The sequence below is a fragment of the Haplochromis burtoni genome, unplaced genomic scaffold, assembly GCF_018398535.1.
Source record: "Haplochromis burtoni strain Fernald_Lab_line unplaced genomic scaffold, NCSU_Asbu1 Contig_169, whole genome shotgun sequence".
Taxonomy (NCBI): domain Eukaryota; kingdom Metazoa; phylum Chordata; class Actinopteri; order Cichliformes; family Cichlidae; genus Haplochromis; species Haplochromis burtoni.
The window spans coordinates 423525-439745 of NW_024582530.1; the positions used below are offsets into that span (position 1 = coordinate 423525).

General features: G+C 37.8%; 1 protein-coding gene across 2 annotated transcripts; it reads right to left on the minus strand.

Moving 5' to 3' along the window:
• Nucleotides 1-7: 7 nt before the first annotated feature.
• LOC102304793 (cytosolic carboxypeptidase 4) lies at nt 8-13390 on the minus strand (the record flags this gene model as incomplete). Of its 2 annotated transcripts, none has more annotated exon segments than XM_005933556.2 (6): nt 8-1187; nt 3871-3964; nt 4268-4399; nt 5327-5473; nt 7304-7367; nt 13317-13390. In XM_005933556.2, coding segments are annotated over 6 exon segments (665 nt in total), but the record flags the coding sequence as incomplete, so codon positions are not given.
• Between the last annotated feature and the right edge of the window lie 2831 nt (nt 13391-16221).

The window sequence follows — 16221 nt, forward strand, 5'->3', positions numbered from 1 at the left end:
TTTGGAGAGGTGAGGGGAGCCACCAAACTGAAGAAGGAGTCCTAGTAGGGCTGTCTTGGTTGACACGCTTCTACAATGTTGCATAGAGATCAGGGGCAGTACCCCTGGATTGGCCGACCGGGGTGGTGGTTCCCATCTTTATGAAAGGGGTCGATGAGGTCCACCCCTTGTCAAATTTTAATCTATTTTGTCTACATTTTATTGAAAACAATTTAAATGAAACATTAAACTGTTTCTTCAATTTTAAGCTGCACTTCCAATGTTTTTTGTAATGTAATTTTGACTATAGTAGCAAAAGCTTGACAGCTGAGAGAGTAAATTCCGTCTTCACCTCCAGTTTTTAAAATGACACTGCGCAATGCACATATACTTTTATTACACCTCCAAAAGCCAACAACAACAAATTCAGATCATGTCAGTAACAGATCATATGTCAATACTGTCGATTAGAAGATTTTGATGACAATAACTTCTGAAATGTAATAACGTTGAATTGCAGTTCTGTTCATCTGTATTTATGCATTTAAATGAACTGCTTAATGGTTCCTGGAAGTTCTGTCAATTTGTGACAATTAACCAAACATTTTAAACCCTCATTCATGGGCCTGTCTTGATCCCTCTCTGCAGACTCTGTTCTTGTGCACAGTATCATGCATTAGCTTATTCCTTCTGTAGTTATAACTTAAACACTATCTTGGAATCATGTGGAAAGCTCTTCCTCTTAGGCTCTTCCACCTTGAAGCCACAGATATGAGAGCTGTGTTCTAAACTGCCCCAATGTATAAGCCTTAAATTTTTGTCAACCAGCTTAAACTCAAGTAAGCATGCAGCTCTTGTTAGTGCCCTAATTTTTTATTTTGTGAAAGCAGTAGTTTATATTAGCCAGATCCCCACCTGTTAAGTTCTATAGTACATAAAAAAAATGCAATATCTATTTAAATCTATTTTCATTGCACTAAATGCCGTGTAAGGTATCTTTATGATCCTTGAAATTAGACACAAAAATCATAAGAAAACAAAATGACCTCACAAATCAAGCATTGCCAATGTGTCCCCGGAGAAACAGTTGTGACATGATGGTAATGAAGATGGTGATGATGAAAATGGAAACATCAGCTGAGGAATGCTCAAGGTAATAAAAAAACTTACTTGTGCACAGCAGAGCAGAAAAGGCATTAATGGCTGCCCTAGGAAAAAAACAGAAAAGTGACGTCTGACTCATTTGAATCAACACCAAATTAAAATAAAAAACGAATTGCATTTGTAATTGTCAAAGTAAATCTTTATGTATGAGTGAACATGAAATTATTTGACTTCTAAAATTAGAAACATCTTGACTCAGGGTGACGCTGAAAAATTGATTCATCTTCATTATTACTTCCAGTCTGGACTACTGTAGTTCATTTTTGTCAGGATGTCCTAAAGCTCCCTGAAAAGCCTTCAGTTGATTGAAAATGTTGCAGTGAGAGTACTGACAAGGACTGGAAAGTGAGTATTTTTCTCCTGTATTGCCTTGTCTTAGCTACCTGTTAATTCCAGAACTGAATTTAATATCTTTCTTCTTACATACAAGGTCTTGAATTGTCTTTTCTTAAAGACTTCAGAGTACCATATTGTCCCAATAGAGCACTTTGCTCTCAAACTGCTGGCTTACTGAGCCTGTGGAACCAAGTAGAGTTTGGATCTGGGAAAAATACACTTTCTATTCTTTAAGATTAACCCGAAAACTTTTCTTTTTGATAAAGCATATAGTTAGGGCTGGATTAGTTGACCCTGAATACTGCCTTAGATATACCGGTAACTAAGATATTAAATATAACTGTGCTAATAACACAGATGTGGTTGTTTTAATATACGCATTGAAGAACATTCTAGTCAAAAATGGCTCCAAGTATTACTGGAGGTCAAGGTAATGCCATCTAGAGTAAGAATCGTGTTTGTAAAATGGCACAAGAAAGTCAATTTAATCTGAATTTAGAAACAAGGCATTAGAGTTCATCCAGGTCTGTATGTCTTTAAGACATTCATGCAGTTTAACTAATCGGTGTATGTCATCTGGCTTCATGGATCGATAAAGCTAGGTATCATCTGCATAGCAATGAGAATGCACTGTAGGTTATGGCTTCTACCAATTCTGCCTGATGTATTATGCATGTATAATTTACAGAACCCTGTGGTACTCTATAACAGTGCTTAGTGTTTGACTCTCCATTTACACAAACAAATTAGAGTTAATTATATTAGTGAGCTATGATTCAAACCACTGCAGGGCAGTAACTTTAATGGCTAACACATTTTGTAATCACTGTGTTAACATTTTGTGGTCTGTGGTGTCAAATGCTACACTGAGGTCAAGTAAGTAAGTAAAATGCATTTATAAACACTTTTTACAGGTAAAAATCACAATATACTTTACAATAAAACCAGAAATAAAATATATCATAAGAATGAACAAAAAAAAATACATAAAACAACAATTTACCTAAAGGTTGTCAGTATGCCTTCAGCTGTTTTTTTAAATGAATCAGTGGAGTTTACAGAGTAAAGGCAGCGGAAGAAAAATCCACAACCTTGCCCAAAAAGTCATATCCCCATGAATTTTTAAACCGAGTACGTGGGTCCAGCAGGAATCTCCAACCCAGTATTACAGGAAACAGGAAAACATGTAATAGACAGGCCCGGTCCACCATGTCCATTTCATGCTTTGCTGCTTTAAAACGGGAAATAGACACACATGCAGAAGTTGTATTACTGCATGCAGATGTTGCATTACAAGCAGGGGGGATATAATATCTTTAAAGCCTAAAAACACTTCTCCGTGACAGTGTACTGTACCTGGACTATAACAAAATCTCAGTTTCTCTGACCACCACCCTGCCTGTCACCCAGTGAGAGCTGGGACAGGCTACTGGTCCCACTGCAACCCTTAACTGGACAGGCGATTAAGAAAATGGATGGATCAATGGGGGGCAGTTAAATATTCTCATATATGGTTAAATGTGGCTTGTAGTTTAAAGAACTATGAGTGGTCAGTAGACAGTGACACAATTTTATAAGTTTGGTTCTTGATGCCATCACATTGTATTGAAGTTCAGACTTTAATTCAAAGGATTTAATAAAACCATTACTTGAACTATTTATCCAAATATAGCCTATCATAGTTGTCATTGGCTTTATTTATTATCGCAGTTCTCACCCAAAGGTTTCTCAAGGCAAAAAAATAGGATATTCTTCCATGTCAGCAACCTCATCTCAGTCATGCTTTTCAGTATTGAAGACAGTACTGTAGTCAGAGAGATCCCCAAACAAGCTGCAATTGAAAGCATCTACAGTTAAAGTCTAGCTGAGTGTCCCAAGGGAGTCCATGAATTCTGAACTTCAGTCAATCATGTGCTGCAAAAATGTTCATCCAGAACAATTCAAGGGTCCAGCGCACCAGGCCCAGGGTAGTGTCTCGAGTGAATGTCTGGTGAGCATCTGGTGGCCGGGCCAGAAAAGCAACATGGGTCCGTCCGCCTGTGGGCCCACCACCCGCAGGAGTCGACATAGGGCTTCAGTGTTAGTGGATCGAGAGGTCCTGGCACTCCGATCCCTAGCTTCCAAAACTGGTATTATAAACAGCTAGCTATAATTCATCAACTATTTCTATAAACCACTTGAATTAATGCTGAAAGTCTGCACTTAAATCACACCTTGATTGTTTAATTTAGAGTCCACTGCGGTACTGCAGAAAGCAAAATTACAAAAACAATTGTGTCAAAAACATTATTGGATTCTGGATGAAAAATTGTTCAAAAGCCTATGGCCCTGACTGTATCTATATGGTAAAACTGATCAGTGGGAAATGCAGAAAGCCCTTAGGATACTTACTTAATAGCATGCAGATGCTTGGTTGTGTATTGAGGAATGAGGCGGTAGATGACATCCAGTCCATGGTTTTCTCCTATGAGGTTTGCTGTAGAAACTGTCAAGACAACACAACTGACTTTAACTCTGTTACTAAGCTTATCAACATATAAGTTTAAACACAGCAACAGGTAAAGCTTCTGAAATACTCTCCCCTTAAAAATTAAGGTGGAGGCTTTACTTGTTAATGAAGAATTCAATAATAAAGTACTCTGGATGACAATGTATAAGGTAGGGTTTAGGATAAGGGTAAAGTTTGGATTAGAATTTAGAGAAATAGCAGCTATGATTATTTTTAGGGTAAGCCTCCAGGATATGAATTTAACTCCAAGCTGGTGACAAAAACAACTATATTGTGTACCTGATGAACAGAAGACTTGGATCACCCAGAGGCAGGCAGCAGTTCTCCTGGCGTGCTGGCCATTGTGTTTCAGCAGATTCAGAGTCAGCAGCACTGCACCTGCCTCTTCTGCTTTCATACCAATACGACGGTCTACATATATATATATATATACATTGCAATGAATACACATGGTGACAGTAAGTATTGTGAAAGTAAGTGATGAAAATTTTAAGAATGCAAGAAGTCAAAAAAATCCAAAAATAACAGCAACCCCAATGAAAAAGTACTTAAAATAGTAGCATTCAAATATTAAAGTTATATGAATTTTTTCCATCTTTGGAATATTACCATGAGTGTAATTGTGATTATTACTAGCAGTGATGTAGTAGCAATAATAGCTCTACATAGTTACACCAAGCAGTGATCGCTTGACATGGTGTAACATTAGCAGATGGCTAAACATATCTGCATTTCTAAATGACATATTAAGGACTAGTAATGACATGTAAATGATGAATTAAGCACTTGCTAATAATAACTAAGTGCTACCTAAATGTATTAGCAGTTTGCTTTGTATTTCCATTATAGACCTTTTGCTTTTTTTTAATATTGCAACATAGAATTAGAATAGAATAGAATTCAACTTTATTGTCATTGCACATGTCACAGTACAAGGCAACGAAATGCAGTTTGCATCCATCCAGAAGTGCTTTAGCCATGATATAAATATATTACAAAATACATATTAGCAATAATATAGGTATATAGATATATTACAGAAATGGGTATGTTATAGGTATGAAGGTACAAAAATGGGTCTATTATGGGTATATTACAATGTACACGGTATGAAGGTATGTTATGAATATGCCTTCATACCATCTACATTGTAACATACAATGACCCTCAGTATGATTTAAATTGTTGGTCAGACAAATAAGCACAGATATATCTCTGTGAGAAGCTTTCATTATTACTGTACCACAAACATGGCTTTCAGTGAATCTTACCTTTCCTAAACAAACTTTAAGAGTTAGAAAGAGTTATCACAATTCATGTTGTTTTGTTCATTCCCACCTTTGTGTCCAACTTTAGCTAGCAGGTGCAGGAGTGGTATGAGTATAGTGTAGTTGGGACTGAAAGTGTGGCCATATTTAACCAGTGCAGTCAGCAGAGCCTCACTACCACCTTTCTTGATCATATAGTGGATGCGCCGATCTGTACCTGAACAGAGAGCAGAGGTTAGTGCTTGGCTGAAAGGGACTGAAATATAAATAGTGCCTTTTTTTACTATTTTGAAAAAATATAAAGGATGCTACAAGCCGCATTCAAATGGGCATTCATCAAGTACTTCTATTTATTGCAAAGGACATTACTGCTCCAAATGAAGACTTAAACCTTAGTCATCCTCAGAATGCGAGGGGTGTGACAGCCACAGATATCTTCCAAGTGCCCTCACCTTCTAATTCTGAAAAATATTACTTATCTGATAATAAAATCTCTTTTTTTTCTTCTTTTATTTATTTACCTTTTTTGCGATTCCCCTATTTTATTTGTTTTTCTATCTATGTACTCAGCTGTAACCAGTTTCCACATTTGATCCTATTATATGTCTATATATAGACACATCATTGCCTTTGTTACCTGCAGAAGTTCAGCCTCTGGCTGCTGGGCTGGGGTCTGAATACATTCAGCTTTGACATCACTTGTTGTTGATTACCTTCTTAGCAATCTGTCTAAGAGCCACAGTTCTGTTAGCAGTATACTGCAGTTGTTTCTGTCTTGGATGTTGTTTGGATTTCACCATTGCACTTATGTCCTTTCATGCAATACAAATAAAATTAATGTCCATATTGCCACTTCTCAAAAGCTATAAACCACTCTATATTTTTTGTCCTCCCAGCATACATGTGTATGCTGTTTTCTTCCTATCCTTCCTGGTGCATATATCTGAAAAAACAAGTAACGCAAGTAACAACATAATATTAATTTTAATGTATTTACAGAATTAAGTACAGTAACGCATTACATAACTGCATTACTAAAAATAGGATTACTGTCACCCATTCATTTGGCACATGCTACACCCAGCCCTAGATGCCAGCTGAAGTGAAATGAGCTCTGTTTTCTTCCACCTCCCAATTAAAGTGTGTGATCCTAGCTACAGTGGCCGCTGTATGACAAACAACTGTGGCTGATATTTATCTGCATAGACTGTCACTCTGAGTGTGGGTTGCGGCTCCACTATTTACCTCAGCTGTCAATATGTTGGTTGTTTGTGTTTTTTTACTCATCTAAAACTTTGTGAATCTGTGTTTTGGGTCCGTTTTGTCATTCCACACAGTCTGCTTCTGCCACACTGTGACATAAAGGTGCAGACACATATTAAAATTTGCCTCTCCAGCACAAATGCCTACGAGTTCTCCTCTCCTTTCCCCCTTGGTATACTATATTTGTAGCTGGTCTCTAGCCTCGTACATAAATCGCAATTAGTTGGAACAGTGACGTTCATCCCGGCTATTTTATTCAGGATGATGAGGCAGCACGATGACTTCAAACCATTGCCCGCTCCTGTGCATTTTCAACTCTTTACTCCTTGAAAGGCTAGTAGGAATAATGCTTGAAGAACTTTTCTGAATTGAGGGGTTTCTGTCATATTTCAGACCTGCTTCTAGGTTTCTGACTATGCAGCTACCCTTGGAAAACCCTGGAAACTTTATTAATGATCATCAAGTCATGTTTTTATTGATTTATATATAATGAGGAGTCAAAACTCATCTTAAAGGTACAGGGGAGGTCGTCAAATGTCATCTTTATGGAGGAAAAAAGTGAACGGATGAATTCTAAGTTCAAAAGATTGCATTTGCTTGTTGGAAGATGTAATTACACATGAATTTAAGTACAGTTATGAGTTCTTAGTAACTTAGTTTTTAGTATATTTAATTAAAAAAACAGACTGTGCCTTTAAAGGCTTTGTGTGTTTATTGGCATTTTCCATAGCACAACAACTTTTTACGTAAGGATGGAAACCAAATGGTGAGAAGATGATCTTACCAGCTGACAGAAGTTCATCCAAGACACTGAGGATATTTAAGGTGCTCTCCACATCCCCTACATTCTGCAGAGACAACACCCACACACACACACACACACACACACACACACACACACACACACACACACACACACACAGAATATAAGACATTTAAACCCACAAAATAAAAGAATAAAAAAGTTAGAATGCATCTAACCTACTTTTTTTTTATTTAACCAGGAAGATCCCATTGAGATTAAAAACCTCTTTTTGAACGGAGACCTGGCTAAGATAGGCAGCAGCAAATGTCTTACAGTTACAAAAATTACTCAATTAAACACAGGCAGCAACAACAGACATTCAAAAATAAATGAAAAATTAATTAATTAATTAAATAAATAAATAAAGATAAAATTAAATAAAAATTCAAAAATTCAGTTAAAATGACAAACAATCTTATTGAAACAGTTGCATGTTATGGAATTGGTCACAAGGATTCTTAGTTTAGATTCAAAAGCACTTAATGAAATGAATTCAGTCATTTTCCAGTCGTTCTGCAGCTCGTTATAAGCAAAGGGTGCTAAATGGACAAAAGCTCTTTTGCCAAGTTCAGTTCAGGCAAATGGAACAGAAAGCAACAAGTAACCTTGCGGACGAAGAGAATAACGATCAGCATGTTTCATTGCAAGCAGGGAACACGTATAGAAAGGCAGCAATCTGAGTATTGCCTTATATATAAAACTGTATAAATGAGAGTTCCTCCGACTGGCCAAAGCAGCCCCTCCCACCTGAGAGTATAACTGTGGTGTGTCTGAAATTTACAGTTAGTGATGAACCTCAGAGAAGCATGATACACAGTGTCTAAATCAGAATGTGGAATCCATATACAATCCAAACAACCCAGCTGCTACTAATGGTTGTGGTTTTTGCACTTTTTTAGTGACTGTTACTACATATTGTTATTCTTGTTTTTATTGAATGATTTTATCACTCAACAAAGCTGATTTTTCTTGCTTGTGTTTATGTGAAAGTGGAATGATTGCAATTTGTTTTGCAAATTCTCATGTTTTGTGAATCTCTTATAATTGTCTTCATGTCATCAGCTGTCAGGACTGAGGCCTGCAATCCCAAAGTTGAGCACAGTCAGCTGATTATGACCAGATGGAACACGGTGAGTGTAGTAGATGTGTTTCATGGAAATTCTGCATCCTGCATTGACACGTCCTGGAACACAGTGTGAGCATAGCTTGCTCCAGGACTTTATATGCAGACAGGGCAGAAAGTGGCACTGACCCTGACATGTGACTGTGAAGAAATGTTTCTATAGCCTGTTGAAATCCTGGCTGTGAAATGTCTTCATATTAATTACACTGGCAATATTTTTTAGGCTTTTCCATTTTTTCCTACTTCCTGTTAAATTCAGCTCCTTTCATGTAATGGAGCACAAACAGTTCCAGTGGATGACACCATATTAAAAAAAACCTTTTATACACACACCTCTCTTCCCCTTATCCTTATCAGGGTTGCAGGGGAGCTGGAGCCAATCATGGCGGACTCGTGGCCTTATATACATAAAATGTGTCCAATATTTCCAAACTAATGGACATTAGGATATTAGTTTATATAAATGGTAAATGGCCTGTATTTGTATAGCGCTTTACTATATACATGTTTCTTATGTCACATGTACTCCACATGTACATGCAGATGGATTTTCTCAGAGATTCTAATCCCACATTTTCAAAACGATCCGACTAAGCAGAGGTCTGCTGGTCTTATCAACTACCCAATCTGGCTGATTAAATTCTGCCGTTTCAACAGAAATCTTTTAAGGTGGCCAAACATCTCCCTCGTTAAAATGTGCGTTGTATGAAGAAACCTTCTCCAATGTCCAAATGAGGCCTCTGATGAATATCTGATGCCAGATATAAATAACTTAATGTGTTGCATCCAGACAGGCTGTTTAGATGGCCAGCAATCTGCCTGTTCAAATAGAAACTATAGTCTTGTTTCCGCAACAGGATCTTTCCCTAGGGACTAGGAACCATTGGAACAACCTTAGCTCATGGTCAAATTTAAGGTAAAAATATTTTGAGGTCTTGTGGGAGGCCATCTCATGTTTAATCCTCCACATTACCCTGTAAAATTCATAATCTTGAGTCTGATCTTGCCTTGCTGCTTCTGCTCATCTATTTTCCTGCAAACTCACTGATCTCATCTGGTATTCCAGTGGAACAGACTGGGCTATACAAGAAAGACTCGAGATTTTTCTTGTGTAGTAGTCGGTAAATACGTAAATTTGCGTTTCTTTACACGCCACTCGACTGGAATTTTCTCAAATTGCATTGGTCTTTAGTTCTAGCTATTCAGTGTGAAAAGTAATAAAATAGTACAGGCTTGTGTTGAGCAAAGATTGCTACACAAAGGTAATAACATCTTAAATAGGATAGACAGGTTATGTCAACTTAACCAGTTGAAGCAACTTGCCACTTTTCACTGCAACCACATGTTCCAGTCTGAAGTGGGTGACAGCCTGAAAGCTATTTTAAAAAAAGGCCATATGTTTGATGAGGGAGCTTTGTTTTTGCACTGTCTTTACTTTTTTGTAACTTAAACCCTGCATATAAAAATGGTGCTTGTGCTGCACTCAACCTTTCTTTCTGGCTGCTGTTACAACCAAATTTCCCCTTCTGGGACATTTAAAGGATTATTCTGTTCTATTCTAACCATGATGAGGCTTCTGACAGTGGCTTCTTGGCTCAGGTCTTATAGTCCAGACATATATGAAAACGTGTGACTTTTCAGTTAACACTGAGATACATAATTTTAAATGAGCTTTAATTTTTTTTTCACCCTCTCAGTGAAAAAAGAGCACTCACAGCAAAGTTGACCCATTACACTGATGTAGAGAACTGAATGAGCCAGTATCTCAGACTGTCTACCCATGAAATATTTCTACCCTTCTGAAGTTTCACATGTTTAGAAGGGAGGAAATTCTGTGACAGTAATTAAATATGTCTGTTCCTCAGACTGTGATTCTCATCTGACAGTTTTTAGAAACTGCCCTAACACAAAATTGAATAATCATGTCTACAGGTTTGATTCCGCAAGAGCTGCTTTAACAGGCAGTAACAAAAAATATAAATATTCCCAATAATCTGGGAACCTTTATGAGCTCATTTGCAAACAACTTGAAGTCCACAGTGCTATTATTATTATTCACAACTGGAAAACATTCAAAACAGCTGACAATTTTCCCAAAGGTGGACATCCCAGCAAATTTTCACCCAAAGGTCAGCGCATGCAATACTAAGAGAACCTGCAAAAAACTTTACAGGCCTCAATTAGCAATGATAAATGTTAACCCTGAACAAGGAGGTTAGGAAGGGTTGCGGAAGGTAACATAGGTTTGCAAAGCTGAAACCTGAACAAACCACAAGACTTCTGAAACAATGGGCCTCATTTGCTGATAAATGCATGAGAAATTTCTTACAAAAAAAGAGTTTGCAATTAAAGTCATGTTAGATTTATGCCACAGTTTTTTTCTTACTGCTGTGCGTATATTAATAAATCACAGTCATTTTAAATCCTACATACTGCCTATAATCTGCATAAAGCCACCCCTCCCCATTTGTCTATACAAAGAAACAGGTTCATCTGGAGGTGACGATGTAAGAGAGAAGTGTGCGTCTCTAAGGCAAAACAGAAGGAGAAAGTCTGAGTAGAAAAGCTACTCAGCCAGAAAATGGACAACATTCTTAGTGTTTCTATGAGAGTGATGACCGTTTAAAATTAAGTAAATAACAAAGAAAGGCTTCACCTGATAAAAAAAAAAAAAGGAAAGCTCGATGTCATTTCCCCTAAAAGAAAGAGAACAAGTAAGTGTCCTGTTAGCCTGAGATGAGAAACTTACTGCAATTTTTTAAAAGAAAGAAAGAAAGAAAGATAAGACCATTTAAGTTAAGATGAGTGAGATTAATTAAATATATTTAAATTAAAAGGATAAAGCCTACGTCTTTACTTTTATCACTTTGTTTTCCTTACATGCCTTGTATTTTTTTGTGTAATTCTGTACATTTTGTGGCCTATGATGTTTTAGAAAACTGCTCACTTCGGTCAGCCCGGTTGTTGTTTTTAAAAGTGCTTTGTAAATTAAGTGCTATGGTACTGTTAATATTATTATTATTAGTAGTAGTAGTAATAGTAGTAGTCATTTTAAAGACTTGTCTTTACTTTCCCAGCACAGTTAGGTCTTCATTTGGTTGTAAGTGTGAAATGGACTTCTAAATCTATTTGTAAAGTAAAATCAAATTGAGGTATGAAGGCCAATGCCTTTGGACAAACCAAACTGGAGATGCTTGGTGTTCATGGACAACACCACGTTTGGAGAAAACCAAATACGATATATCAGCACAAACACCTCATACCAGCTGTCAGCACGGTGGTGGAGGGGGGATGATTTCAGCTGGATTTACAGCCACAGGACCCAAGAACGGCGCAGTGACCGAGTCTAACATGAACTCCTCTGTGTACCAAAATATTCTAGAGTCAAAGGAGAGGCCATCGGTCAGACAGCTAAACTTTGTCTGAAACTGGCTGAAATGCTGTGTTGAGAGACCTTCAGAGAGCTGCGTATAAATGACTGCTTGCAAGCCTGAATGAGCGAAGCAACACTGTAAAGAAGAATGGAACAAAATTCCTCCTCAGTGATCACAGAGACTGATAAAGTCCTACAGAAAATGATAGCTTCTGGATAATGCTGCTGAAGCTTGTTCTACAAGCTTTTGAATCATGTAGTGCGCTTCATTTTTCACAGTTGTTAAATAAATGATGTAATGATTGTCTGTCTTTGTGTCCTTTAGCAGTAACAAAAAATCGATAAGAGCTGCATGAATATGCTCAATGCAAAGCCAATATATTCCTTTCCTCGTTTGTTTTGTGCTAATAGGGGAGTGCTAAAAGAAACTTTCTCTGTAGAGGAGATATCCTATATGACCACCTTTCGTGGCTTTTGAGGTTCCTTCAGAGGAACACTTAGTAAAGATCAGTCACTAAAAACTGTACTTTGAATTGTATTATTAAGTCCGATTCAGCAACTCCGTTAGAATGCAGTTAGAATGGTTTCTGGCAGTCCATCCACACTCAGGAAATCTGTTTATTCTCAGATGCTGGGATTAGGTTTAGACTGACTGAACTGTAAATTCAGGACTGTGGGTATGAAACACTGTTTGAAAGAACTGCCCAGACTCAGTAGTCAGAATGCATTGTCATTAAAAATGTGAGGTTAGTCCGCCACTTTTTAAAGAATGATGTTCAGCCAGTAATGCCACCTGCTGTTTCAATCTCTCCACCCCTATACCCCCCAGTATCCAACTGTAGCACCCCAGGGATGTTTTGTATCATACCATCACGGTCCCTTTCACCAATACCTTAACAAGCACGTTGATAGATAGATAGATAGATAGATAGATAGATAGATAGATAGATAGATAGATAGATAGATAGATAGATAGATAGGTTTTCATCACTTCTCCATATGAGTGTGTTGCAGTTGCAGTTGTCTTTTATTTAAAGATCCTAGTTTAATGCTGATGCAGGACCCAAGTTTATGTCCAATATTATTGACATTTTTTTTTACGTCATTCAACTTTTTAAGGATCCAGTGTCAACCACAAACCAAATAATGTGAACATGATACAGCATATGAATGTGGATCGAGCTTGATGTATATTTGATACATGTTTGATGCAGCAATTACCCAATGCGAGCCTGCAAAATATACCACACGCAAAGTACAAAAATCATATCTTGTTAATATTCCAAACACGCAAACCTCAGATATTCCTCTCAGTAAATCAGCTGAGGCAAAGCAAAACATATTTTAGTTTTTCTTTTATTTTTCTCCTTTTTTTTATATCCCTAACAGACTATTAGGGGCTCAGCATACATTAAAGCTAATATGGAAGTTAAGTAATTGTTTTGATTTGTTATTTCAGTGTTTTATACCAACACGTCACATACAGGAGCACATACCTGCAGAGTGGAAAGGAGGACCTCTAAGCCGCTGGAGGAACTTAAGGTGGCCGTCATACTTGGTCGACCTCGTCCTGTTCCAGTCAACAGATGGAAGAATCAAAAGAGTGAAGGAAAGGTGAACAAACTTTTAAACAGACAAACGACAAAATGAAACGGGATCATCAGTGAGGACTTGGACAGTCTGAGAGCTGAAGTGTCTCCTCAGCAACATGCAAGCAGTACTTCAAACAACCACACACAGACACACTTATAGCATCAGTGTGCTTTTCTCTCTGCACAGGCTGTAACGATACTGTGTCTAAACACAGCGGAGTGACACTCACAGGGCCAGGGAGGGGGCACGCGTGCTGGTGTGTGTGTCATTGCTGGACATGTGTATTAGTAAAGTTAATGTCATCCTGAGAGTGTGTGCCATTTCTGCTCAGTCTGTTTTACACGATCATAAAACACATGCAAAAAACATAACAATAAACACATTCCTCCTACCATAAAATACAAGAAAAGTATTTTTATAGAAAAGTGATTATATGTGTGTGTTATTGTGTTTAAGTGCGCACACGTGACTTTGCATGTGTAATCCTACCCCTCTAGGATAAAGAGCTCCAGAAAACATTTGTGCTGTGGTGCTGAGAAGACTGCCACTATAAAAAGGCTTTGACAAGACCAGCAGGGCAGCTGCAGGGCACAGACTATATTCAGTACCACCGTACTCTAACCCAGAAAAAACACTACAGTGTATTCAATGCTGCTTATCTGACTCAGTCTTACTAACTCCCAGGATGAAAGTACTCATCTGTTGATCCATATAATAATTTATTCACCTTTAAATTTATTCTACTTACAAAAAAGTGATGCTAAACACACAATCAGAAAGGCAGCCAGTAAGGGAGACCGACAGATACAGAGCACTTTTGGGTTTTTTGGTTCACAATTTGGTGTTTGACAGCTCTTCTGAAAAATAAAATTCTAGTAAAGACAATGTGGAAATTAATTTACTGCTTTTAAAGGATGGCGGGTTGTAACCATTGTAACATTCTAATAACCATTTGAAAGTTTTCTAGGCAACCACATCAGTTTCCAGGAGGAGCAGGCTGCAGTACCATTGGTGCAGCACTACATTTGAAGATACCAAGAACTGTGGAGAAAGAGCCGCTGACCAGAATAAACGTCTGACTGACTAATTAGGTAGCACAGCCCATAACTGCTTCACAGGTCAGAGTTGTTGTGTCCCACCCAAAATCCACACCTGTGCTTTCATTGGTTTCATTCTGTTGTCCTCGTCTACCCTGAAGGAATCTATATATTATGTATTACTCTGTTTCAGTCACTACTTTCTTATCTTGTTAGTGTGTGTCTGTGTGTGTGCAAACATATGTGCATTATGACTTCATGAGAAGAGTCAACATGCTTTAAAGTTCATATGGGCTGGAGAGCTGGCTTTGAGCTGGCTGGTTGAAAGTTGGGATTAAGGATGAACATTCTCAACCACTGTGCCCTTCAGCTTGTGTCATTCTGTCTCTCTGTTACTGTCTCTCGCTCGTTTGCTCTCTCTCTCTCTCTCTCTATCTATCTATCTATCTATCTATCTATCTATTTCACAAACACACGCACAAGCGCACACACATAGGTAATAAAAGAAAATCACATCAACAACTGAAAAATGTCATAACATTCCCATCAGGAACTCCTAATCCACAGGTGAAATCAAAGACATACTGCTCTCCCAGACAGGATTCCCCGGGCTTGACACAGCTATATGTTGCACACCCACGCACATTTCCATTTCCACAATAATGAGGGGAGAACCCTGAGTGTTGCTCCAGCTGTCTAGTTTCACTGATGCCTTCAGACAGCAGGCTGGTACACTGATATGCACGTCTTGGCTTTCCATGTATAACTCATTTGAGCAGAGCAGCACACATAGACGCTGCTCACAACTCACTACTGCTGTTGTAAAACCAGTGGTGGGTTTTTTTTTTTCATTTTCTCTTACTAAGCCTGTTTCATGGTATTTAGAAACATTACATTTAATTTTTTATTTACTAATTTAGTTTTCAATTAAAACTTATAGAAAACATGTGTTTACTGCTGCAAGACTGTAATGGCTAGGTAAAACTTGTTCAGCAAAATGTAACAAAACACTCATGAGTATGTAGTCTATTTCATTTTCTCATTATAATCAGTGTATAAATTACTGATAACACACAGGTCAGAAACAAGAAACACTATTTGCCCACTTAATAAAATGTCATAGTAAAATTACATATTTCCAATTGAATAAAATCACTATTAAATGACAGGTGCCAAACTGATTCATTTATATAATTATTAGGGGTGGGAATTTAATACGTTAATTGTGATTAATTAATTTGAAAAAAAAAAAAAAAGCATAAAAAGATCAACGCATTTAATCACACTTTGCATTCCAAGCAATGGGGAACTTTTGTCAATGCATGATTTCCTGGTATACCGATTACACTGATGCACACGGCTTCAAAAATGGAAGAATCAGAAGAAAGCGCTAGGACTGATCAGTATGGCAAGCCATTAGAGCCAAAAATCGCCACTTTTCTAACCCGTTTGGTTAAGAAATGGCGTAAAAAACGCTGTTTAATTATTCAAAACGCCAAAAAACCCCGCAGTTTGTCCCGACAGAACACCATTTTTTTACGCCACAGACTGGCGCCTTGAACACCCCATCTGAGTGGCAGAAAAAACTCTGTTTTCGGAATAATTAAACGGCATTTTAATGGCTTGCCATAGATCAGAGGCGAATTTCATTGCAAAAGACTGCTCGACGGAAGCCTTGATAAAAGCGTGATTTTGTGCTAGGGTTGCCAACTCCCTGAAAAATAAATAAGGGACACCTCGTGGCCAGGGCCGGGCAACCCAGTTGTCTTCA